General features: G+C 36.3%; 1 protein-coding gene across 2 annotated transcripts in view; it reads left to right on the forward strand.

Moving 5' to 3' along the window:
* Positions 1-26,951, forward strand: part of LOC123875157 (ETS-like protein pointed) — a 199,542-nt gene that overhangs the window by 28,395 nt on the left and 144,196 nt on the right. For both annotated transcript variants that reach the window (XM_045920839.1, XM_045920840.1), the window contains exon 3: positions 10,756-10,876. In XM_045920839.1, the coding sequence (XP_045776795.1) occupies positions 10,756-10,876 (121 nt within the window). The remainder of the gene's footprint in view (positions 1-10,755; positions 10,877-26,951) is intronic.

Raw genomic sequence — 26,951 nt, forward strand, 5'->3', positions numbered from 1 at the left:
AAAACTAGGAATTGTTATTATATATTCTTATGTTAGTGTACTAGCTCGAACTACAGTAAATTCTAGGATTTTCCAGTTAAATATACGATTTAACTCCGAACTATATTATGATAATGATGAACCCACTGTAATAAAGTTTTTACTAGTACAGGGGTTGTCGTACGTTCGTACGTTCTTACCAACTTTTAAACATTGTATGCCTACTGTTTATAAGGCATATCAACTAACAAATAAATAAATAGCAAAAAATTATAAAATAAATAAATTTTTGTGCTATAAAATAGTTTAAGAACGTAGATTGAATGAATGAATCTTGAATCTTGAATTTCGGACTTTTATTGGTTTTAACATGTGCTGTAGGGTGCTGTAGTTGATCAACATTATTAACTTTATATGTTGTTCGATAGAGCAGAGACGTTCTAAGAATGAAAATCGTTGTCTTGTAGGTTGGTAGGTAGGCAGTCAAAACCTTGAAATTCAAGTTGCCGATTTGAATTCTTACCTAATTATCTTGAGTATTTAACCAAATAATTTTATTTGGTAAACAAATAATTAAACAGTTCATACAAACGCGGCACCGATCAATCATCGGCATAGAAAAAGGAAAAACAAACAAGTTTCTATTTCAAAGTTGCCGCTTTTTATTTTTATTTTTAAACTTGCCCGTGACACTGACGCTAAGCTGCACTAATGAGTTTCGACATTAGCTTGCTGCGACGGAAAAGTGTTAGGACTTTTTACGAATGGGTTACACGACAGCACGACGTGCTTGGTTATATTGGATCCAATAATTCTATAATAATCTTTGTTCCTTTAACTAACTCAAAATATACTTAAAAGCCGCTTCTCGCAAAAAGGTGAAAAACTGAAAACTAAATAACAATGAAACCGTGAAAAAACCGGCCAAGTGCGAGTTAGACTCGCGCACAGAGGGTACCGCACTCGGGTATTTTTTCCGAGACACGATAAATAAAAAACGGGAAGTACCCTGTAGGTTTTCATGACAGCCGCGACAGACGGACAGACAGACAACAAAGTGATCCTATAAAGGTTCCGTTTTGCCTTTTGAGGTACGGAACCCTAAAAACTGATTTTTTAGGGTACTGGTTTTTTTACTGAGTAGTACACGTTTATTCGAGAAGTATTCTGCAAATTGTTTACCTTTCTTTCAGCCAAGGAGAGTAGTTATATTATTATGTTAAAGTAATGTGTAGACTGTACAGTAAGTATAGGTACATACTTAACATTCTATCCTTCTGTGTCTGAGCTGTCCATACCTGATCGTTATGATCGTCGTCTCAACCGATGAAAGTCTCCTTCTGTGATGTGATAATATCGACAGATTAATTTTGATTTATTAGACTACTTATCATTAAATCATTAAGCGGGCGTCATTAATAACCACAGTTAAAATAAAAAGCGCCGCAGACTGTCGTGACGTTGACACCTTCTCGGGCTCCCGGTTGTCACCATAAAGAATAACTTGACATGATTTATGTGTGCTGGAAGATACTGAACCCAATATAATTGAAGACCTTTCTTCTAAACTCATGTAAATGGGATGTCAAACCGGCCACGTAACAGCTGAAATTACAACCATGACCAGTCTGCCCAGACTGTAGCACTGCGCAGTCCAGGCCAGGTCAGGTGGTCGTGTGTTGTGAAGAAGAAGAGTCGGAGAAGCTAGATCAGCAAAACTCCACTGGCTCAGACTCTTTGAGGAGGGCATGCTTGGACCGCTCAGAAAAAAAAATCCCGTTGGAGCAAATCTTGCCGAAGGGTTTGCTAGATTGATGAAGCATAGAAAGGCCTGCAAGCTTTCAATAGCTTTTCCCCACGAATTCACGTAATTTAGAAGCTATTTATCCGTGAAAGAATTTTCACAACTGAAAAACTTTGCCTCTTATTAATATTAGTAAAGACAAACCAATTTTTCATGTATCTTATTGGAAAACAGAATACCTAAGTAATATTTAGCTATTGTACATCAAGTCAGAGGTAAGAATTAGTGGGTTCAACCAAGCGTTTCTCATTAAGAGCTGCTCTACGATATCCGGTAACTAATTAAAGGGATAGTTAGACCACGTCCGCTTTGTAGGATATGACAAATTCGTTGTGATTTTTCTTCATATTAATATTACCGAGATTAATAAATTACCGTCCATATTTACTAACTAGCTGACCCACCCGGCTTCGCTCAAGTGGGAATTTTTGAAAATCGGTGACGGAGTGGAATTTTTGAAAATCGGTGAGGAAGTTGAATTTCCAAGAATCCTGAAACACGTATTTCTTAATTTAACAGCAGTTTGTCTGTACGTCGATAGATCAGTCAGTCAGTCAAGATATAATCTCATAGAGCCTTTGCTTTTTTAGTTATCTTGGTTCTAGTGAAAAAAAGTTCAATGAGCTTTTGAAAATGAGCGATTCTGTTGGTGCTTTTCACACTTATCCATTACTATACGCATTTCATTCTGTTGCTAATAAGTACATGGATGGATGATAAACGGCAGTTATATGCTAAAGTTTTACCAATGGCAGAATGTAGGCAATCTCACCTGATAATGTCAAATTAATACGAGTGGTCACTGGTCTCGAAAGACTGGAAGACGAGTCCTGTTAAAATGATGCGGACTGGTGATAATAATGAGCCGTGATAGCTAAGTGGTTAAGACGTCCGCCTCCTATTCGAGGTCGGGGTTCGATCCAGGGCACCTCTAACTTTTCGTAGTTATGTGCGTTAATATCACTCGCTTTAAGAGTGAAGGAAAACATCGTGGGGAGACCTGCCTGAGCATGGCGGCCTAAACCCTTCATTCTGAGAGGAGACTCAAGCTCTGTAGACCGGCGATGGTTTGATCACAATAAAGTTAAATGCCTAGAGAACAAAGACATGGACTTACATTTGCATCGCTGCTAGAGAATGTCTTTACTCTCTACATTACAGGGTTGTCGGTAGCTTGTTATTTTTACAATACCTACTGTCCCCTATCCTCACGCTGCAATAAATTAGTTTCATTGTCACATTTCGAATCCTCGAAAGGAAGTAGATAATATATAGTGAGGTTAATTGACTATTTGTCGCGCAACATCGTTCGGCAGTGAAGTGTGAGTTCTCTCGAACTTGTCACACTATATCACATGTCACTACTTTTTAAACGTGCGTACATAATCTATGGGCTTAGTGTAAGACTACGATCTTAATAAATAAGGATTTTATCTACTAGTATGTGTAAATTATATCCCACCAAAAACATTTCATGTAAAATGTTGCCAAGACTCACAAGTTCATAATGCTTTCACTGTTAAAAAGTGATGAGATCTCTAGTAGAGCCAAGCCCCTAGCTGAGCTTAGAATTGCGCTGCCCATGGGACCTATCCCAAGTCCAAAGTATATAGCTCTTAAATGCTCTTGAGTATATCACATTTATAACAATAAAGAACAAATAACTCTACTTACAAGCTCTGATTTTACAAACCCTAAAACTTGGTTAAAAAAGGACGGCTTGGCCGTTTAATGTTCGTGGTACTTTTATCTGATATGACATTTAAGCCCGGAATAGCTTGTGCGACAATCATGAAGTATAATAAAAATTAGTAATTGTCGAACAAACTATTCCTTATGACCTTAATATAATATGTTATGCCATGTAATGCTTTCACGAACATTAAACGGCCAAGCCGTACTTTTTTAATCAAGATTTAGGGTTTGTAAAATCAGAGCTTGTAAGTAGAGTTATTTGTTCTTTATTGTTATAAATGTGATATACTCAAGAGCATTTAAGAGCTATATACTTTGGACTTGGGATAGGTCCCATGGGCAGCGCAATTCTAAGCTCAGCTAGGGGCTTGGCTCTACTAGAGATCTCATCACTTTTTAACAGTGAAAGCATTATGAACTTGTGAGTCTTGGCAACATTTTACATGAAATGTTTTTGGTGGGATTTCATTTCTTTTTGGCAGGTGCCCTAGATTTTTTTTTTGGATCTATTTTTTGTAGGTACCTACATCATTTTCATGGCCCGCTCTCTATCGTTACCTCTTTTTTTAAAAGCTTTTATTCTTGCAATGTATGTAACTATGTTTGTTTGGGTGGAATCTTGCAACTCAATTTTAAAGCAGATATATCAAATTTCAGTCTTTTAGGACTTCAGGAAACACATTTTTTAAATGTACAGACTGGGAAAAGTTTATTTTCCTGTTGTTTTAATGAAATCCCTAGCCTACATACCAAATTTCAGTCTTCTAGGACTTAGGGAAGTATTTTAGAACTTTTGACTAGAGGGGTTTTGAATGGCAATAAATCTGAAACCATAACAGGTAGACAATTGATACTTGGCACGTTTGATAAGTCTGTCAAGGACATATTATCCTGAAAATATCAGCATTCTAGCGATAGACTTTACAAATAATTTGCTTCCCCCATACGTGGGAGTGGAGGGGGAAATTTTTAAATTTCTTAATTTTCCTGTAGTTTGTATGCAATTTCTAGTGTACACACCAAATTTCAGTCTTCTAGGACTTCGGGAAGTACCCTAGAATTACAGACTAGAAGTTTTGACTGTCAATAAATCTGAAACTATAAAAGCTAGACAATTGATACTCAATGCGTTTAATAAATCTGCCCAGGACATCTTATCCTGAAAATATCAGCTTTCTAGCGACAGATTTTACAGATTTGCTTCACCCGTAAGAGGCGTAGAGGGGGGGCATTTCCAATTTCTTAATTTTCCTGTAGTTTGTAGTCAATTTCTAGTCTACATACCAAATTTCAGTCTTCTAGGACTTCGGGAAGTACCTTAGAGGTTTTGTATAGAGGTTTTGATGATCATCAGTGAGGGACGAAATCGGCGTATTTTAGGTATCAATAAATCTGTAACCATAAAAGCTAGATATTTGATATTTAGTATATTTAGTAAATTTGCTGAGGACACCTTATACTGAAAATTTCAGCTTTCTAGCGTCATCCAGACCGAAGTTATGACGGGTCGAAAATACGGCGAAACACTTCGAGAAAAAGGCACGTAGCGCCCCGGCCGCCGTTTGGCTCGTCTTGGCGGGGGCACTGCCGTGCCCCCTGATTGGGTTCTTGTATTCAATCCGATTTCAAAACAGGAGGACGTATGCGTATTTTTTAATAAAGTAGAATTGTCCTGAAAAATGGTTTAGCATTGGACGAATATTATGTAAGTATATACTTAACTTTTTTTTTATAATTACCGAATATGGTTATATGTGCTTGTGAAATGAGCTAATCTGGGTACCTACTCGTATTAATGAAAAACAGAGAACTTTAATAGTTCACAAAATATGGTTCAAAAATATCTAATTGCAGAAAATGTAGCCTTTCAAGTTTCAGCGTTCCCAGTATTTACAAAACATGACTATTATTCAACGTAATGTATGTTGTAGTTAGATTAGTTTTATCGTTCATTAGCTCGCCTAATTTACCCGTTCCTTTAGCTATAATTGCCATGTGATTCAGCGAGAATCAATTAATGTGGACTCGAAGTTATAATAAGAATCATAATTTCCTAATCCACGGGCCACGAGACAAAATAAGAAAATTAAACTACATGTTTATTGTCTTTGATTATTTAGATAATTAATTAATTAACTTAAATAAGGTAACAAAATTAATTACTATAAGCAAACTCTAAGCACAAAATAATATAAATGTTGACATGACTTGTAGATACTTAGATGTATTTATTCCCTTTGGTTTTCCGACTAGGCGCCTGAAGGAAGGTTGATAGGTGGTTTTCATTAAACTAAATTTTTCAGTAGGTATATTGGAATATACCTATTACATATTTTATATTAACAGTGTAGTATTTGGGTTGGGTTCAAAAATGAAAAGAAATAGTTCAATCCTTTTTTGTTGAGTAAGGTTCTAATGATGATAGGGGCATATCATTAAAATCACATTTTACGCCTCATACTGACCTTGCCCGTCAGAACCATTAGAACCAAACACATTTTGAGGCCGTTAAACCAGCTAGAATAAAGATAAAGTTGTAGACATCAGGTAACATGACAAAATCCATACCTACTAATAAATACGAAAGTGGGCTTGTCTGTTTCTTATTGTTACCCTTTCACGATCCATCCGCTTAACCGATTTTGACAAAATTTGATATAGTGATAGTTTGCATCTCGGAGATGGGTATAGGCATTTTAACCCGAAAATTCAAAGAATAATTCCCACGGATTTTGAAAAACCTTAATTCATGCAGATGAAACTGCGAAAACCTGTACCTATAGTAGGTATACTATAATACAACATACAACAATAAGGGAATGTGTCACTTAACAACGGAGTCCATTAGTTTAAATTGGGGGATTCTACAAAAAATAACAAATAGTTTATCAATCGTCGACATAGGTAAGGTAAGTATAAATTGGGATCGTGCCCCCTATATCGGTAATCACGTGCCAAGAGCAGGGGTGGGCGCGACCCCTCGCTGCAGAGCGTAAAAATATCCCCACTGTTTACTGGTTAATCATCATGCACGCATCAATGAATAAGAGTGGTAGACAGGTTACAGTTAAAACTCTAATGCGGTCGAAAATACTATTATCTAAAAAAAACTGGTTTTTTTTCAGTAATTTAGACTTCAGCCCGGCTAGCATGGGTAGTACATAAAAATTATATCCCCGATTATATCCACTGATTTGTATGACATCAGTGGATATAATTTTTATCTACTGCCCATGCTAGCCGGGCGGGAGCTTGGTCAAAAGTAGATTTGACTGAAATTCCGATCAAAATTTTGATATAAGATCATATAAGATTAGGTTGAAGTGGCCTAGAACGAAATTGGAGCACCCCGACTCCACTCAGTTGTTTTCCCCTAGAGTGCTTTTATAAAACCGCGAAGTAAGCGAACCTGCGACCTCTGTAGCGAAACGAACATCTAGTAGGCAAAGCTGAGGGAAGGGCTGAAGAGGCAAGTTTTTTTATATTAACCATTCCAAAATACTCTAGGACTAAACCACTCTGTGGAGCCGAAGAGCTCTAATTTAAAATACCTTTAAGCCGATAATATTATTTAATCAAAAGTAGGTAAGTATCAGCATCGGTCAAGACTAGTTTTGACTGCTTTTTGCACTTTATAAAAGTAGTTTCAACTGGATAAGAGTTTTGACTGTAACAGATATAAGTCATCCATACTTTATGGTGATGAGTATTTTCTATTAACATACTGACCTGTTTAATACATTATGTAGAACTGCTCCTGAAACAGCTGTAGGTAACACATTTATTTTGAGAATGTGCTCGTTTTTGCAAATTACGAACTATGTATACGAAAATATATTGCATTTTCTAATTCTAAAATCAAATAGAGAAGAGAGTTAAAAAATTGTAAATCATGAAAATGCTTTATTTTCCAATGAAAACATAAGCAAAACGCTGCAGCTTAAAAATTGAAGGTATTTTACCTCAACGAAACTTATTTCGTTATTTTATAAAATAAAAAATTTATAGTTATTTAATTACTAGATTATGCCCGCGACTTCGTCCGCCTGGATTCAGGTTTTTGAAAATGTCATGGGGACTATTTGAATTGATATCCCCGCCCCGGTATATAAGCTAACTCTGTAATCAAAATCAGATAACTATTGAACCGAAAAGCTAGCAGACAGACAGACACACTTTCACATTTATAATATTAGTATGGATCTCTATCTAGGTGAAATCCTAGATGAGTTTAAGAAAAATTTACTTCGTATAAGACTCGCTTCCCCAAACACGTTCCTAGATAAGAAAACACAAAGGTTAGCATAATTTAAAGTCAATATCGTTCGTGATTACGTGATTAGATTAGATTAAATTCGGCCGTTTTTAACAAACTGATAGTGATTCATTCTCAACCACTGACACTAAAAACACAGTTCCAGTTTTATTCCCTTGATTATTTAGGTAAATTACCCATTACGTGCAAAAAATACAGAGCCCGACGGATTTTCGGCTCGGCTTATTTATGTGCCTTTTTGCACAGACATAAAGTTTACATTTTATATTGCTGACTTTTTTAGGGTTCCGTACCTCAAAAGGAAAAGCCCGAGTACGGAACCCTCAGTGCGCGAGTCTGACTCGCTCTTGGCCGGTTTTTTTGCCTTAGATGCTATAGTCCTTAATTTTCTTAGTCTCTGCGTTTTATAGTTCATTATCATCAAACCGTAACCATTGGGTTGTAGTCATAGTTAACTGCTATAAAATTTTAATAGTTGGTCTGACATTTTTTACTCCAGTGTATTGCGAGAATCACGCAATACCACTGGACTGAACCTATTGAGATTATATACTATCGCAGTTCGAAAGTATATCTCCAAAGTTATGTGACTATATCCACTTCAGAAAAGATTTAACCCTGGAATGAAATTGAAAGTAATAAGCCAGTTAAGAGAAGCTACCCTAGCGCGCTGCCCAGCGTTTTCCTCACAGCACGCTTATATTTTTATTAGTTTGGCTCTCATTTGACTCTTAATGAATCAAAATGAATAAAATTTTGTGAACACTTTCTAGAAAGAAATATATATGTCTGTTGTTTTCCAGATTTCTGTAAAAACGTGTAGTTTTAAAGTTACACGGGCTTAATTACGTACCTACATGCAAATGTTTGAACCTGTGTCACTGTTTATTGGGAAATCTAATATTATATTTTAGACACACAGATATTTATTTCTAGAACGGTTAACAAACATTGGCGTTGATTGGTTGATATTTAATTGCGAACCAAAGTATGTCTGTAAAGCGCTGGGGAGTGTTCTAGGGTTACTTCTTTTAACTGTTATTTTAAAGAAATCGATTTTCTTCGCAATGACGACACCTCGTTATCAAAGCGTTTGTCAACAAGACACTTTGCTTGTTATCTACAAAGTTTAAAATAGATGTAGGAGGGTATGATAAGTTAATCACAACGATTGATTTCGGGGGACCCCTATTCAATATTGTAATTTTATTAGATAGATGTTCGTATAGCCTCGCATTGTATCAGGGGTCAATTGAGAAGGGGCGGAAGTCAAGTTAATAGTGTTCAGGTGTCATATTGTTATTTGTTTGGTACTTGTGCCACGCTTTCACCTGTAGCTTATTTTTGCACCGATAAATCTCAGATAACTCAAGTCCAACATCACGCGGCGGAAACTTGCGTTTTTTTAGAGGTTTACAGAGGCCCAATTCTCATTTCCAAAACTAGTATTGGAAGGAAGAATTGAAGACAAAAGGTCCATGTCGCCAAAGACGTAAATGGTTGGACGATATAAGGGGATGGACAGTGCTTAGTTACCCTAAGTTAAAAGAGGCGACTTTAGATAGAGACGCTTTCGTATGATGAATGCCAACGAAGATCTCTTCTACATCAATGGGGTCGATACAAGTAAAATTATGGAATAGACGGTAACAACTTGAATTTTAGATAAAGCGGCATTTCAGTTCTCGGTATTCGTATCGCGCATAAATAATTTACATGCATTGATATTATTCCTTGAAATCTACTCACATCTGTAGTATACATATAAAGAGACTTGTTCTGACTGACAGACTGATCTATCAACGCACAGCGCGCACATTATACAAAAAATAGAACCTGGAAATTTTGTCAGTAGGTAGGTTTCTTTTATATTATGACGTATAGGCACTCACTAAGAAAAGATTTTTGGAAATTTAACCCCTAGAGAATCAGCTTAGCTTAATAGGGGTACTCTGTGGTTTAAATAGAGGTGAAATTTTGTATAAAACTCCGTCATTTTTCAAATAGTTTCCAGAAAAACTGGTATTTGAGCTTTTGGTTAAAAATGAAGAAACACGTGTTTCAGTATTTTTTTAAATTCCACCCCTTCACCGATTTTCAAACTCTCAGTCATGCAAAGCCAGGGCAGGTCAGCTAGTATATAATACGCAAGACTTATACTGCAGATCCAAGTCTAGTGGCCTCGAGATTTTCAATTGTTTGCGAATATTCTGCCTGTCGTATTGCCAACGCGACGCATGTCCCAATCGCCGACGGAAGTAGGCTTTGCTCGGTGAATAGTATATTCACTTTGATGCCGATGAGAAGGCTTAAAAAAATGGGTTCCTGTCCTGGTGTAGGTTTAGGTACTCCAATACGTATAGGTATAGTTTGTGTTGGCATCGGTTGGATTGCCGTTGACTCATTGACTATTTTAGATGTTCTCTATAAAGTTTAGTTTTCGTAGACTCTACGGCTAACAACGTAGGTCAAAAGGTGCAATTAAAATTTCTACTAATTTGACTGAAATACCGTGTACCAAAAATATTCTAAGAATCAAAAGAAGAAATTCTTCACGTTCTCCGGCGAAGGAAAACATAATATTATATATTTTCTCCAACTCCTCATCTTATTTGCTTCCTGACTCTAAGGTAAGCAATAAATATCATAGTAACGATTGTGAATACGGCCGTAGGTCTTTTTAACCCCCGACCCAAAAAGAGGGGTGTTATAAGTTTGACGTGTGTATCTGTGTATCTGTCTGAGGCATCATAGCTCCTAAAGTAATAAACCGATTTTAATTTAGTTTTTTTTTTTGAAAGGTGGCTTGATCGAGAGTTTTCTTAGCTAATCGGTTCATAGAAAAACGGTACAACCGTTTGAAAGTTATCAGCTCTTTTCTAGTTAGTACTGTCACCTCACTGTAACCTTCACTTGTCGGGGGTGTTATAAATTTTTTATTTACACTTGTATGTATTGTCGTCTAGGTATTTTACATGTTCTGTTTTCCATTCGCCAACAGTGCGATGAAGGCGGTGGTGCAGCAGACGGCATCAAGACTGAGCCTCCAGAAACGGAGGAGCCTCGCACTATGCAGAAAGTCCCTTCGCTCTCAGACCTCACAGACCCTGAAGCGTCTCTTGGTAAGTACTTAGAACTAATTTAATTTTTTTTAATTTAATCTTTAATTTAATCTGGCTTGGTACACCAAGTCACCAAATCCTTTTATAAGTTTTTTCTAATATCTCCGATGTTGAAGCTCCGTTTAAAAGCAGTAGGTATGAAAACAATTCTATGAGTGTTAATCAGAAGAAAACAGTGGAAAATCTTTTATATAATTTTAAAGTTTTCATTAGCTACGTAAAAGGGTAATAAATTGCAAGGTTTGCTCGTAGTAAAATCTGTCATTGTCTAACTTGTTTCTTATTGAAGTGAAAACGTTTTTATAGTCGCGTTGGTAAAACACCGACATGATAATGTTAATACTCGAAGTACCTACTGATAGATGTATAAACTAAACTCATGTTAATGCTTTTAATTTACAAATTATGAAATTTTAATTTTTGATGCTACAATTAATTTGGAAATCCAAAAAAAACCACTGTCACTTCACAGTTTTAAGTTTTCACTTCTATCGGCAATATCCATTGAATACCAATTTTTTAAATGTCTTTAAAAAAATTAAGTGAAACCAAGCCCTACCTCATATCGCCTTAGAATAGAACTACGTAGGTTGGAACCCCTTTTGTTGTTAGATATAGCACGTGTCATAATTCAGGAGTCAGACAACAGCTTTATTCGCAATTTCCTTTACGCCCGAAGGTTGAGTATGACAAGTCCAATCATAGCATCACACCTTGTAAGTCTCCCCTGGTGAACGGTAAACGTTGGATGAGAGGAAATATCCGTCTTAGAAGTCCGGTTTGAGCTCCCTTTTATGAATACTGATAGTCTGCTCTCCATTTGGTATCATCTATCTACTTAGTAGGTATACGTACCTACGGGCTACGAGTAGTTATGTATCAAGTAGGTGAGTAAACTAAGTCTAGCAAAATAAATTAATAACTATGATGTAATGTCAGGTGATAAGACAAGATAGTGCTAAGAGAGTTTCTTGAAAAAATGAATAGGTAGATGTTTTTTGTGACTCAAATTATATTTTTCTCAAAAGTTTCTAAGTACCTATGCTCATAATTCATGGGCGTAGTGTTAGGTTAGGTATTCATTAATAGGTTTTACGAATAGATTTGGGATTTGGCGGGAGGTAAAATTCGTGATAAAGTATATTATGTAATTTATTTTATCACACAAAAGTAATCTAGTTGTTTATCAAGTCCACGTGCCTAAAAATCGTTATACGAAATACGAATATGATAGTGTAGCTAGCAATAGTAATGAATTTCCAAAGTAATGAAGGGCTGGCTCATTTTTTGCGCAACGGATCAGCCTGGCTGTCCAACGCGAAAATGCAGCCAGTATTCTTGGCACCATTCCACGCAGGCATGATTTGTATAGTAATTAGATAAGGCTAGCTTTAAGTTTTATTGTGATATTTTCATTAAAAAAAAACAAACTTAATTTTATTTAAAAAAAACCAAAACCAAAGATAAGTTATATATTTCAGCCTTGTTTACATTATAAATTATATCGCTCTTCATTATATTCATTTACTTATCGCTAAAAACTTTCTTTTTCGAACACATTTAAGAAAAAATATTTAAGGCACACATTTTATTTACATTGTTTGTATCATTTGCGTCTACACCTACCTCTACCTAATATTTTAACCTTGCTTCTTAAACATGCATTTGAATCATACTTTGTTAGTCGACTCCACAAGCAGACAGTATGGAGGAGGAAGAAGCTATACAACTGTATCAAGTTAATATTATTTTTATTTTCGTCAGGGGAAGTAAGACATATGGTGTCTGAGGGCTTCACCAACGAATATTTTTTAATCGTATCAAAAAACCAAAGAAAACATAATGTCTCATACGTCATGCTCTTCTTTGGAGATTTTTAAAATAGTGGAGTTTCGCATCTTTACCTGTCAACAGATTTTACTAACTTATGCTCTCGCCTTCGTCCGCGTGAAATTCAGGACCAATATCATATCTTTTTTTTTAAATTTTTTGTAACACGCAGTGATCGATGCCAGGATTCTCGCTTGCACACTCTTTAGCGCCTTTGCTCGAATCGAAGGCGAAATCTAAAAGCTAAGCTAAACTGGTTTTGAAAGTGAGATTTTGCTTAGTGATTTTTCGCAAGGTAGGTAGGTTTTCGCAAGCAAAGTTTGATATTATATGAAGAAAGCATTTCACGTGATTTTTCACATGCTACCTGTGAAATGGTCCATCTCTAATACCTACTACGGTTACGCGGAACATTTGCTGTTAAGGGGGCTAGAATGATTAGCAAATAGGTGAAGCCCGAATAGGATAATGCGGCGCATCCTCGTTACGCGCGATGCACCAGCCTGACTTCAGTATAGCCCACTTTACGTGTTTCGTACACTTGAACTTCGGTTTCCTTTTCCTTTCCAACTGTGCCAAGGCTAAGCCACCTAAGTAACTAATCTACTTGTAAAGTACATTCAAGAATACGCCAATAGATATAAAGCATAATAAGTGTTACGTTTCTCTTTATTTTTATTTTTCTCTCCTTTGTTACAATAATAATTTCCAATTTCCATTTATTGTCATTCATGTTATCAATATAATTATGAAATATGTTGCCTATTGCACACCACTATAATGGTAAATACACTGTAACCTTAAACTTTTGTACCACCTATTGTAAAACGTGTATTTGCAATAAATTAATTATGATTATGATTATGATTATTATTAAATATCCACCGTGCTAGAGCAAAGAAAAAGTTTTCTTTCTTTTAGTTTTCTGTTCTAGTACCTCCTTCATCGTCCTACTATCGTGCCGTAAGCATCGATAAAGATCTGCACCCGTACGTAGTCGACACGTACGAAACGATCTGCTTCCTCGTTTCTTTGTTCCGCTAGGATAAGGAACACCCTTCCGTTAAGCGTGGTGGATTATGGTAAAACCCTCTTCATTCTAGGGTAGAGATCGTCTTTGGTTTTAAAAATTCCCATACAACATAATCTGGCGCTAAGAGGACATGTAAATAGATACAGCAAGCATATTGTTCCCACGTCACAACTGCGACGTGAAACAATAGGCCCCTATCCTTCCAGGGTGGGCCAGACGGCCGCGGCTGTAGTAAATATACTAAAGTTTACTGACCTTCTGTAACACCAAAATCACACTTTTTAGGGTTCCGTACCTCAAAAGGAAAAACGGAACCCTTATAGGATCACTTTGTTGTCTGTCTATCTGTCTGTCCGTCCGTCCGTCCGTCCGCCCGTCGTGTCTGTCAAGAAAACCTATAGCGTTCTTCCCGTTGACCTAGAATCATGAAATTTGGCAGGTAGTTAGGTCTTATAGCACAAGTAGGTACCTAAAGGAATAAATCCAAAACCGAGAATTTGTGGTTGCATCAAAAAAAAAATGGGTCGTAAAAACGTAACACATTTATAATATTAGTATAGATATAAAACTGCCACCCCATTTCCAAGATAATGTTTATAGAAATATAAAGCATAAAAGCTGGATTAAAGTAGTAATGAAACATTATCAAAATACCTACTGTCAGCTGATAATGTATCAATATTCTGGCTAGTCGCTAACGATAACAAAGCTGTAATATTATGTTGCACTATCTCATATCTGCTCCCTACCCTGACTCATGTGTAAAACGGGTTCATTTGTATCATACAAAACGTTTATTTGCATTAGGAACTTGTGGTTAGTCAGTATATGCTTTCATTGAATGAACTCTACTCATAGATGACATGGTACGTTAGTACATAAATTATTCAATGATGACAATATGCAGGTTAATTTAACTGTTACTGAAAAGATCAGGCATTACGATTATTTTGAGCCTACGCTGTGGGTGATTTTGTTAATCTATTTGGTGGTAAACTGTGAGGCAAAACGAAATCTTTATCTTCAGCTTCTGCTTAGGCCATTAAAAACCACCTTCAGCCAAACCTTTGGCTTCGGCCAAAACGGTCAAAAATTTTGGCGTAAGCCGAAACTTTCTAGCAAGCGCCGGTTTTGAACGAACGAGACTAATTTGTGATTGTTTAATATTTTAAGTAAAAATAATTATAAATTGACATTATTTCAAAGGGACAGTACAGGCTAATTTAGATTTAGATTAGATAGACTACTGCTAAACTATCTTCTTTGTAAACCTAAGTAGTAAAGTATGAAGTGAAAATTCTTTCTGCATAACGAGTGTCCACACGACACCCCAGGATGTTGCGGTGACCACTTCCCTTGCACTGTTGATCGCTGCACAGGATGTTGCCAAAACTACGCAAACGTGTTTTCATTTACGCTACACCTCGCATTACATACTCGTAGCAAACTAAATATTAAACTTACTTTCTTTTACCCACGACTCGGGCCGTATGTATACTCTTGTATATTGTGGTATTAGTAGGTATCTAATATCTATTAAAGATTTTCGCAACCTTTCAATCTCAGTATTTGCGGGACTGGGGATTCCCGATAAGAAATTAAAAATTAGCGTATTATACCTACTTAATATACCTACTTAATTTAAAAGTTTACAAAGAGTTTAGATTAACCAAAAATATTAATCAAATAATACTAATTCTTGTCAAATTTAAAATATGCGCCGAATTGAGGAACTCTTGTTTTGGAAATAACCGTCTAGTTTCAAAAGTTACACTGTCTCACAAATTAACATACAGCGTTATGATTGACTAGCCGATGCCCGCGACTTCGCCCGCGTGGATTTAGATTTTTCAAAATCCCGTGGGAACTCTTTGATTTTCCGGGATAAAAAGTAGCCTATGTGCTAATCCAGGATATTATCCATCTCCATTCCAAATTTCAGCCAAATCCGTCCAGTAGTTTTTGCGTGAAGGAGTAACAAACACACACACACACACACACACACACACACACACACACACACACACACACACACACACACACACACACACACACACACACACACACACACACACACACACACACACACACACACACACACACACACACACACACACACACACACACACACACACACACACACACACACACACATACAAACTTTCGCCTTTATAATATTAGTGTGATGATCTTCTTACCGTATAAACTTTTAACCAACTACTAAACCCAAGTGGGTATTCGAAATTGTTTCAACATAAAAAAAGTATCAATTATTATTAATATTTCACCCCTGAATAAGTCCCTAACTTCATAAGTAACATTATACGCAATGGCGTGTTGAACAGCTTTTTACGCTCCACCAAGTGGAAAAGCTCGAATGTCACCTGGTTTCGAAAAAAAACTCCATATTCACAATACTATGTAAAATCGGATGTGGTTCGAATTAAGCTAATAGGTACATAGTACAAGTACCTACTTTAGTATTTCAGCTGAAACAAGTGTAAATTAAAAATTTATAACACCCCCGACAAGTGAAGGTTACAGTAACTAGAAAAGAGCTGATAACTTTCAAACGGCTGAACCGATTTTCTTGAAATATAGCTAAGAACAATCTCGATCAAGCCACTTTTCAAACAAAAAAAAACTAAATTAAAATCGGTTCATTCATCGGTGCTACGATGCCCCAGACAGATACACAGATACACAGATACACCGATACACAGATACACACGTCAAACTTATAACACCCCTCTTTTTGGGTCGGGGGTTAATAAAACTATTAGTTAAATAAAGAGTTACTGAATGCTTTTTATCACGTTTCCTACGAGTATGTAGTGTACTAGAAATATGTGATTGCTCCAAAATATAATAAGTATAATAGTTTTATAAAAGCTTCTTGTGGGTGGCTTGTAGCTTTTGGTAGGTTGGTAGTTACTTATAGGGGTGAATACTTCCAGTGTTCCAATAGAACTTCCATCTCATGCTATATGTCTATTCCAAATCACACTACAAAGTGGCGTTACAAGTTTACAGTATTGACAAGCACTGACTCCGAGCTTTGGAATCAGTGCTTGCCCATTGACATGAATGAATGAATGAATATACTTTTATTGTACACCACAAAATTAGTACAGAAAAACACATATAAAGCTAGACATCATGTTATGCCAGTAGGTACCGCTGCTGATTAGTGTGCCCGCAAACTATTAAGTATGTATTTACCTATTTTAAACTTTATTCCAAGTATATTTGCTTTCAACAGGCTTACACAGTAGAATTTGTCAAGCAACAGCACAAAAATGGCAACACACGAGCGCACTTTATTCAAATGAGAGGCTGCCATTTATATTATTTCTTCGCGAAACAAAGCTGCGAGTTATTTCTGTCTCAGCAAGTTCAGATGTTGACACAAGAAAATTCTCATGAACGGCCTACCATGTTGACTCAAAACCACACGTGTTCGGTACACTAGCGCACTTCGAGATCGAGTTAATGTCCGACGCACACACAGACAACTCATTCATGAAGAAATACTTGAATGGCAGAGGCCGCGGCGAAAGCTCTGTACAAGTTATGATCGCCTGGTACTGCGGGCGGACTAGTCAGCGGACATGTTGTTTTATTAATCGTCGATACTGACCGCTGCCAACGCAAACCGATTAACTACACAACCGATACAACTAATCCTCCAACGAGTTTTACGAGACCAACGTCGTAGACTACAGTTATTCGCTAAAAGGTACAGTTTTTTAAGCGGAGCAAAGACATTAATTAAAACAACTACTATTAGCTGTTCTATTACCCAAGCTCTACTACTACTAATCTGGTAAAAAGTCAGCGACAGTTTGAAGATTACTTGGCCCTGTCATATTCGATGTCACTAGGTACTCACTTCACTAAAGTAAGTATAGTTACTGTCTTCTTAGTTTGCTTAAAAGACAAACAAATCGCAAAAACTTTGTTGGAGAAACGCGTAAGTGACGCGATTTGCCTGACGCTTTAGGTCTTGTAGAAGTTTTTCACTCCCTAACATTCCACGGTTTTAAAATCAGTCGCGGGAAAAAACCGCAAGTGCGGCCGTTTGTATTCGTTTGCTTGACTCACAAAATCAGACGTTTAAAAACCGCGGCGGTTCAGCCGTAATGCGGCCTAGCACTTAATTACTCAACCCTAGCATTCATCATAGCTTTTTCGATGTACCTACCTACCTACATATTATGTGTATCGATCTACTAAGTAAATCTTATCATTATAGTAAAGAAATGTTAATTTGAATTTATCGTTTCTCGCTGTGTACTAGGCATCAGGTAGAACGTTTTTCATAAAGGTTTTATTAATTTGAAGATAATTTTATCGTGATGACGAGTTATTTTACGATGCATATGGCGTAGCCCGATGTGTGCACGCATCCAAATAGGCTCGTCGTCACCTCTCGGCGACTCGCTACCGTATTGTATGCATACTAATCGTTATTCAACTATACTAAAGGTACGACAAACTATAAATAAGCTTATGCACGTCTAAAAATCATATTTTATAACGTTCTGCGGCCGTTGTGCGTGACATCGTTATTAGCAGACAAAAGCTCCCAACTCCCAAGCAATAAAAGCTAAAGCATTAAATATTTCAGAATGCAAATTTCATCCTATAAATCCGTCCGCAATTTTTGGTCATAATAATTCAGTCTGTAGAGTCTAACTTTGTCAGGCACTATAACCTTATAAATTAGCTACAGTTTTAAAACACTAAAAAAATATGTACGGACGTAGCGCACTAAGTATACCAAAGTTCTAAGACAAGACAACCAAACCCACAATAATGTTAGAAAAAAGTCCATTCTAATACGTACTTATTATAAAATTGCACAAGTGTGTATGTAAGTCTGTCGGCTAACTTTTCAGGGCCCATCTGTTTAACCGATCTTGACGTTTGGTTAGTTCAATATTAAGCCTACATCTCGGGGTTCGAAAGGCTACTTTTGGTCCCGGAAAATCAATGAGATTTTTAAAAACCCTAATTTTACGTGGACAAAATCGCGAGCATCATCTAGTATACAGTGAATGTTGATTTTATCATATCGCAAACCTGTGTCGTGAAGTGATGCAAACAAATCACACTGATAAAAACGATACCTAAATGTAATTGATAACTCACAAAAAAAAAAACAATAAATGAGTTTTTACTTGATTTCTTCCGTTTTGATCCGATCATATCCACTTAGCTTAAGATTTCCCTGAGTATGTCAGTGAAAGTTTCATGAAAAATTAAACTCATCCCAGTATGATTGTACATTAAATCGAGTAGGTAGGTTCATTAAATCTAAGTAGATACTGACAACCTCAGGTATGAAACGCTGGACAGGACGTCCTGGTCATCGCCAACCGATGGACATCCAGATCTGGATATATAAGTTTCTTCTAGGGACTTCCACAAGACACGTTCTTGCACCGCGCCGTGCCGCCTGGATCCAATGACTCCTTGCGTCCGTTTGATGTCACTATCCACCTAGTGGGAGATTTGCGAATGCGAAGATGCTGCTTTTTCCTGTGCGAGGTCCAATTCCAACGCTCTAGAACACCAATCTGTCGGTTCTTCGACAATGTGCCCCTTTCCATTGCCACTTCAGCCTTGAGCTTAACTATGTCGGCTAACTCTGGTTCTTCTACGGATATAACCTCATTTCAGATTTGATTGTGTAGAGAAACTCCGAGCTTAGCTCTCTCCATCGCCCGCTAATACCTAGAGATTTCTTATGAGGCACCGCGCACTATGCGGAGACTTTGGTTTTCAGGCAGGCATTTTACGGGACGTAGATAGAACCAAATAGGAGATAAGGTATGTAGCTTGTGCAACTTTGTATTATTACCAAAGTCCATTAGTATCAAGAGCTTATAATAATATCAAAACTACATTTTCCTACATTGGGATGCCGTTCATTTCATAAATCCGCGCATCATTTTGAAGTGTTGTGCCCTAAATATGATTTATGCAGATAATAAATCTGTTGCTGACTCGTTATGATATTCCGAATACGTTTGAAAACCTGCCAACTTGCCGGCAAATGACTGCCTACTCGCGCTGCACGAACACATTTTGCATTAATTTATTTAAATTTAAATTGACGGTAATAATAGTTGCTTTGTGACACCAGCAAACCAATATTATTGCCATTTTTAGCCATGAAAATAATAAGTAGCTAGGTGCTACTAACTTATTTATAATTTTAACATTTTCAAAACATTGCTTTTTTTTAAAATAAATAAATTATTAAATATATTTTGGTGTGGTGAAAAATACTGGGAAATAACCGATTTCTTTTTTCGTACAATAATTACTTTATTTGCATTTTTCTATTTTTAACCCCCGACCCAAAAAGAGGGGTGTTATAAGTTTGACGTGTGTATCTGTGTATCTGTGTATCTGTCTGTGGCATCGTAGCGCCTAAACGAATGAACCGATTTTAATTTAGTTTTTTTTGTTTGAAAGGTGGCTTGATCGAGAGTGTTCTTAGCTATAATCTAAAAAAATTGGTTCAGCCGTTTAAGAGTTATCAGCTCTTTTCTAGTTTTCTTGTAGAAAAGAAGGTTAGATAACCGTTAGGTTCATAATATTATGTCAATAGACAAATGCCAGGCTGTCAAGATGGACGTTGCCTAAATACATAATTATTTATTTGAAAATGATGTTTTGGAAAACTCAAATACTTTGGATCGTCGGGGGTGTTATAAATTTTTAATTTACACTTGTATTATTTGGCCTAGCGCGAAATTTCAAAACAGATTACGTAATTATTTTTTAAATTTCGCGTTAGCAGCGCCATCTATTGACAGGCTGTAAAATCTCGTTGCTGTACAAGGGTGCGTCGTAATGTTTAAAAGCGCTTTACTAGATGGCGCTACTTCGTAGTTTTATAAACCACTGAGAGATGGCGTTGGTGTATCCTATAAAATTCGTTCTCTGAGTCGAGCTTTCAAAAGCTTTCGGCAGTTTGCTTTAGTTTCAAAATTTTGTTTTCAAAATGTTTCGATTTTTACCTAACGGCAATGAAATGAAATGTAGAAAAAGAGTAATGATTTTAATACAAAATGTATACTTAATCCTATAATCTATAAATTTTTGCTGTTGCATAAGTGGCTAAGCGGCGCATAGGATAGGTCGTTTTTACCTTCAACAGAGCAATAAGCTAACAACAAGCGAGACATCTCTTGTGAAAAATTAAACTAAGTAGGTACGATCGAACCTCATTTTCGATTCGATTTCTTTACTTTTTAGAACAAAAATAATCTACTTATAGGAACCTAGTAGGTAAAGATATACATACAGTACGTTCCTACGCAATAGGGTTCTTTTGTTATTTTAGGCCCTGTAGGTACCTACTACCTACTATGTTGATTGTTATAATGAGTATTCTCTTAAATATTGGGAATCCTTTAAAATAGGCTATATTAAACACTGGGACACAACCTGACGGGACCCTCGCGGGGCAATAAAAAACGAGTCGGCATCGAACCGTTGTGTGACGTCAGACGCGGGCGGCGGGCGCGGGCGCAGGCGGCCGTGGGAACTACGGCAGGTGTGCGCTGCGCCGGCCACTGATCCTGAACATCTAGCTACGTGTAACTACTTAGGTATATCGGCAAGCTGGATAGAAAGTTCCGCTTTCCTCTTATCCCCGACTCACTCCTGTATTGAACTTTGGAGATTCGAGAATTTTCAAAACAGACGTGTTACGACTTACAAGATTAATAGATAGATAGGTTACCTACTTAGCAATTTAGCAACTAAGTACCTAAGTAAATAAAACTTTATTGCAACAAAAACATAAGAAATATGTTTATTTTTATGGGTCCTATAAGATTTAGGCATAAGGGGAGCCATGCTTGGAGTTTCTCTACGTGATTAATTAAAAACGGATCTCCATAGGAGAACCAGAGTAACAGTAGAGATTGTACCTACCAGAGTATGAGTCGAGATTAAAAAAAATAAAGACAATTGGGCTATGGTGCAGACTGCAGGGGCTTTATTACTAAAGTCATCTTTCACAGGTCCTGACTACTAATTCCCACTGGTGGTGAACATTTTCCTAACGAGACCTAGTGAAAAATTCAGTGATACTTAGGTACCTCGATGTTCTACTAGGTATTTATTTTCTATTCACAAAGCCTATTTTTTTACGTTTTGTCTATGTTACTATCACACTTTTTAAAAGGTTTATAGTGTATCAGTAACTTTGTATACTTTAAAATTCTAACCTCTATTTGAATCTCGCCTATAATTCGATTAAAAAATCAGTAAACAACAGGTAGGCCGTCTCAGTAATAAGTTTTAAAAAGCCTTCGGTCCGTAAGCGTAACCGAGTTACGTAGGGTGAACGGAAGACTGATATTGAATCAAAGTCGCGAAAAATTAGATTTCTGGTCGTTCGTTAGGGAAGTTTTTGCCCTTTGATGTCCTTTAATAACGTTCACCTCTTCCACTAACAACGGGTCCGCCGATTTTCACTATAATATAATATTTTCTTAATTTTTTTCGCATCTATTTTGCTTCCATAAAGATTTAACCCTCTCAAATGCATAATAAGTATACGATATTTATGTACATTATACATAAATATTACTCACTTTTTTGTGTAGATTCTTTACTTTCTCGAGATAACCAAGCGTTAAAATCAATTCAGTAGGAGAAGACGTAAACAAACAGCCACACTCTTGGATTTATGTTATAAGTCAGTAAGTACTCGTAAGTATGGATTTTTTGCTCTCCATAAAAGCAATAAGACTCTACCTACTTTGTCATCTGAAACCAAGTTATTTTACTTTATTTTCTTGGAGAGGCTTTAGATATACCTACTTCGCATCCATATTTATCTTCTCCGGTAAAATTTAGTCAAGCACAATGTAGCAAAGATAAAAAACAGTGAGTATCATATTTTATGTTTTGAACAATTAACATTAAGATTTGTAGTTCTAATTTATAAATACGATTTGCTTCCATACTAGATGAGTATAACTGTTAATAATTACAGGTAGGCTTAAATTTATTATATTGTAATAGTACCAGTCGCTCTGAAGCAATTTAGGGCAGTAAACAGCCCGAGGCAGAGGGCGGGAACAAACCCAACACTTAAATTGATTCATACTTAATGAGCGAAGTGTTAAACGTTCTGTTGAAGTTAATTAGTTGCTTATCTGGGTGCGTTTTATGGATTTTTAATTACTTTTTTCCTATTCATAAAATGCTTAATGTTGGTTCGTAGATTACCTACCGATTATTATTGGTGCTGTACTCTTTTTGTTTCAATTACTGTGGCAGGTACCTAATTATTTTCAATTAAAAAAGTATAAACCATCAATCTAGATCATTCGTACTTCCATACTCCGTAAAAAAATACTACTACTAGTCAAAAGTAAAAATTAATACTACTACTACTAGTAGACAGTTAGGTACTTATTTGTTGCATCGACTACCTAGATACTCAACCGATTTCAACGAAGTCTGCCACAGAACACACATCCTGAAAACAACTAACAAGCATAATATAAGATATATAATAAAGGAAATGTTGTATTCCCAGGGATGTAAGGAGTCTCCAGGGATTTTATTAAAAATCTAGACCAACAGGTTCACGCTAAAATAAACCCATACCTACGCCCATACCTCGATCGATTTCTACGCGGCATAGTACCGAAACGCTAACGCTTTACTTGACATGATGGCTTGCCGGTAAAGTCACTAGCCACGACCAAAGTCGCCTACTAAATCCGTCCTGGCTCCTGAGGCAATACAGTAATTTTATAAAACGCCGAGAATTTAACTCAGGCCCAGATCCTCCCATTTTTAAGACAGCAGCGTTCACCACTGCCACAATGAGTAGAGAATTGTGGCAAAGCGCCACGGTGGTCGTTAAAACCCTTATGCTTTGATGATCCGTATGTTTTACGCGTATATTAAAATCAAAGATGACATACGCTTCCACGAATGCTTCAATAGGAATCATTTGGAATCGTCAAATTTCAAATTAACCCAAAGTGTGCCCGCGCACGCAATGCGCGAGTTAAACTTGTGTCACTTTGTCATTATGCATTTTAGGATGAATCAAACGCTAAATTGAGAAAGATTTGGCCTTCAGTTAGGCTCAGATGAGTTTATTTATTCGTAGAAGTATCTATTATCTATATGGCTTAGTAGGTACTAGCAAATACCTACATAATATATGCAGTTGTTGCTATCACTAAGTACCTACCTATCAGGTTCTTATGATAAAAGCAAACATTAAATTTAATATAGATGGAACATTGTATAAGTGCAAAATGGCCAAATCTGCTTTTTTGTTCGTCGTTTTATTTTTGACGAGAAAATTCATGTTCTAAAAAATTATTTTTTTGTAAAAATATTGATATGAAGTCCGCTAAATCACATTTTATTCCGCGTTCGTGAAGCCAAAAAATGTGAATTAAATACATAATACATATTAGGTACCTCCGTACTTCAAAGCAATCGAAATTGCTTTGCAAACCTGTTTAATTCGTCAATTAACTGATTTAAATGCTATTAATTGATTGTGATTGCCCACCATTAGCATTATCTGCATATTCGCGTGGTCCTCATCAAATAAGTTTCCGAATTTTTTTTCATTACTTACATCTCCAATTAATGCCAGGTTTTTTTATTTATTGGAATAAGAGAGTGTAATGTTTCAGGGTTCATGTAGCTGTATGTATGTGAGTTTAATTATAACTTCTAAATGCCCGAACAAATTTGTATGTGTGGGATATTTTGCGCACACTATACCGCAAAGTCTATCTTTACCGGTTTCAGTCAGTTTCTTGACTGCTGAGAAAAATTACATACAGCAGTATGTATGTATCTACGACTAAGCCTGTCTAAAAATCTTTAGTGATGCTCAGAAAACACAGATTAGTGGGAGTTACTGATGTTGAAGACAAAGATCCTCTTTGGATCATTGTACCAAGGCTAACAACGAAGTGCAAAAGTAAGTAGGTAAGTTAGGCGATGTTGACGAAATAGTACTTACTTATATATTTATCAATAGCATCTTGTGTAAAAGTTTTCCCTGAAATAATTGACAATAGGAAAATTCGTATCGAATCTTGAATCAGACATTGTTTAGGTGCCTATTAACGATATTGCTGACTTCCTGTCTTTGTGATCACGAAGAGAAAAGAACGGTACCTAATCCTTCATTAATTAGAGAATTAAAAATACCTATAGATGGGTATCACTAACTACTTTGATAACAGAAATTTCCAGAAAAAGAAGCCTTTATTAGAACTGTGTGGAAGTTATAAGCTCTTCCTAAGTATGACATATTCGTCTCTCCTAATATTCAGTGGGGTATTTATTTAAAAAGAGCAACCGCTGAGTTTCTTGCTGCTTCTTCTCGATAGGAAAGGCATTCCAAACCAGTGTTTTTGACGATTCGAAAAAAATAATAAAATAATTGAATAAAAATATTTTGAATTTGAATTTGAAACAGATAGGCCGATTTGGCAAAAGAAATTCGATGTGCGTGGAATCGCGCGACAATGCGTCTACGAGTATTTCTATTGAAATAAGTGTAAATTAAAAATTTATAACATCCCCGACAAGTGAAGGTTACAGTAATTAGAAAATAGCTGATAACTTTCAAACGGCTGAACCGATTTTCTTGGATTATAGCTAAGGACACTCTCGATCAAGCCACCTTTCAAACAAAAAAAAACTAAATTAAAATCGGTTCATTAGTTTAGGAGCTACGATGCCACAGACAGATACACAGATACACACGTCAAACTTATAACACCCCTCTTTATTGGTCGGGGGTTAATGAAACTTAGGTGTTGTACCTACTCAATGTCTGGGCGGACAAGGCGAGGAATAAAAAGCTTTCCGCTCGCATAATTTCGCTAGACTTATTCCTAGCCTAATTTCGTTTCACTACCCGGTACCTCAAGAAAACAAACGGTAACTTTCATACTGGACGGCATGCCATTTTTCACACTTTCGTCCTTCAATCACGCTACAACAAATCAATGGATTCAAGTGATTTTTCGCATAGATACCTATAGTAAAAGACCTGGAAGGAGACAAACTACTTTTTATCCCAGGAAACAGAGTTCCACAGGATTTTTCGACGCAGATATACGTATTTTCACACCCATCTTAAAATTATATATATTTGCATAAAAATGAATCACAGTGCAATGGCTCAAAAGTGAGATTGTAAAGAATTAAATCTCTTAAACGAATAATAAATCTCGTTTATCGTCAAGTGACCGTTTATTTTCTGGGATTGCTGAATTGTCTTTAATTAATTCTAATTGAGAGTCCTTTTAAGTCCTTTGCGAGAAGCATTATTGCGAACGCCCGCATCGATGCCCTGTGGGATACAAATACCCTCATCATTGGGTTTTCACTACAAATTTTACTACAATTAATTAATATTTTATGTCAGTTACCATTCAAGTATAGTGTAGAAATAATATTAAAGTTTAAATTTAGTTAATTTTTCACCTTAGTTCCTAGTGATTCTCATACCTAATACCAGAATTAGGTACACTTTCCTGTAGCTCAATAAAGGAATGTGCTGAATATCTTTAATTTATGCAAACTTTTCTTCATTATAACGATTATGTTACCAAAAGCTGTCATCGGGAGACGAATATCCATATCCAATATCCATGTTTCCCATGGTCGTGTGTTGCATGCAAAGATATTAAAATACTTAGATATAGTTTTATATCTTTGGCTTCTTGTATCGGGCTCCTAATTTAGCTTTGATGAGATAGATGGTCTGCACTCTGCCCACTATTGGGTTAAGTAGACATTATGTAAAAATACTACAATATGTTTTAATAGTAAACATTATTTTTACTTAATTAACTATTTAAATCGATTGTAAATTCACGACAGTATAATATTTGAATGTATATAAAATAAACAACCTCTCTAATCGTTTCCTGTTCCCATAAATAGAACACTAACACAAAATCGCTACAGTTCTCATACTAAGAACAGGCACCTAAATTAACTCTTGAAATGACCGGCTACATTTACTTCCTAAGAAAAGTGTGATGTAAAGCTCGCTGCACATTGGCCTCTTTTTGACTGTAACAAGTCACAAAATTATTTATTTTTACACTTCGTTATATTCCAACTATTTGTTGTAAATAGTGCAATAAATAGTGACATTGCCCTATTGTACCTTTAGTA

The sequence above is a fragment of the Maniola jurtina genome, chromosome 19, assembly GCF_905333055.1.
Source record: "Maniola jurtina chromosome 19, ilManJurt1.1, whole genome shotgun sequence".
Classification (NCBI taxonomy): Eukaryota; Metazoa; Arthropoda; class Insecta; order Lepidoptera; family Nymphalidae; genus Maniola; species Maniola jurtina.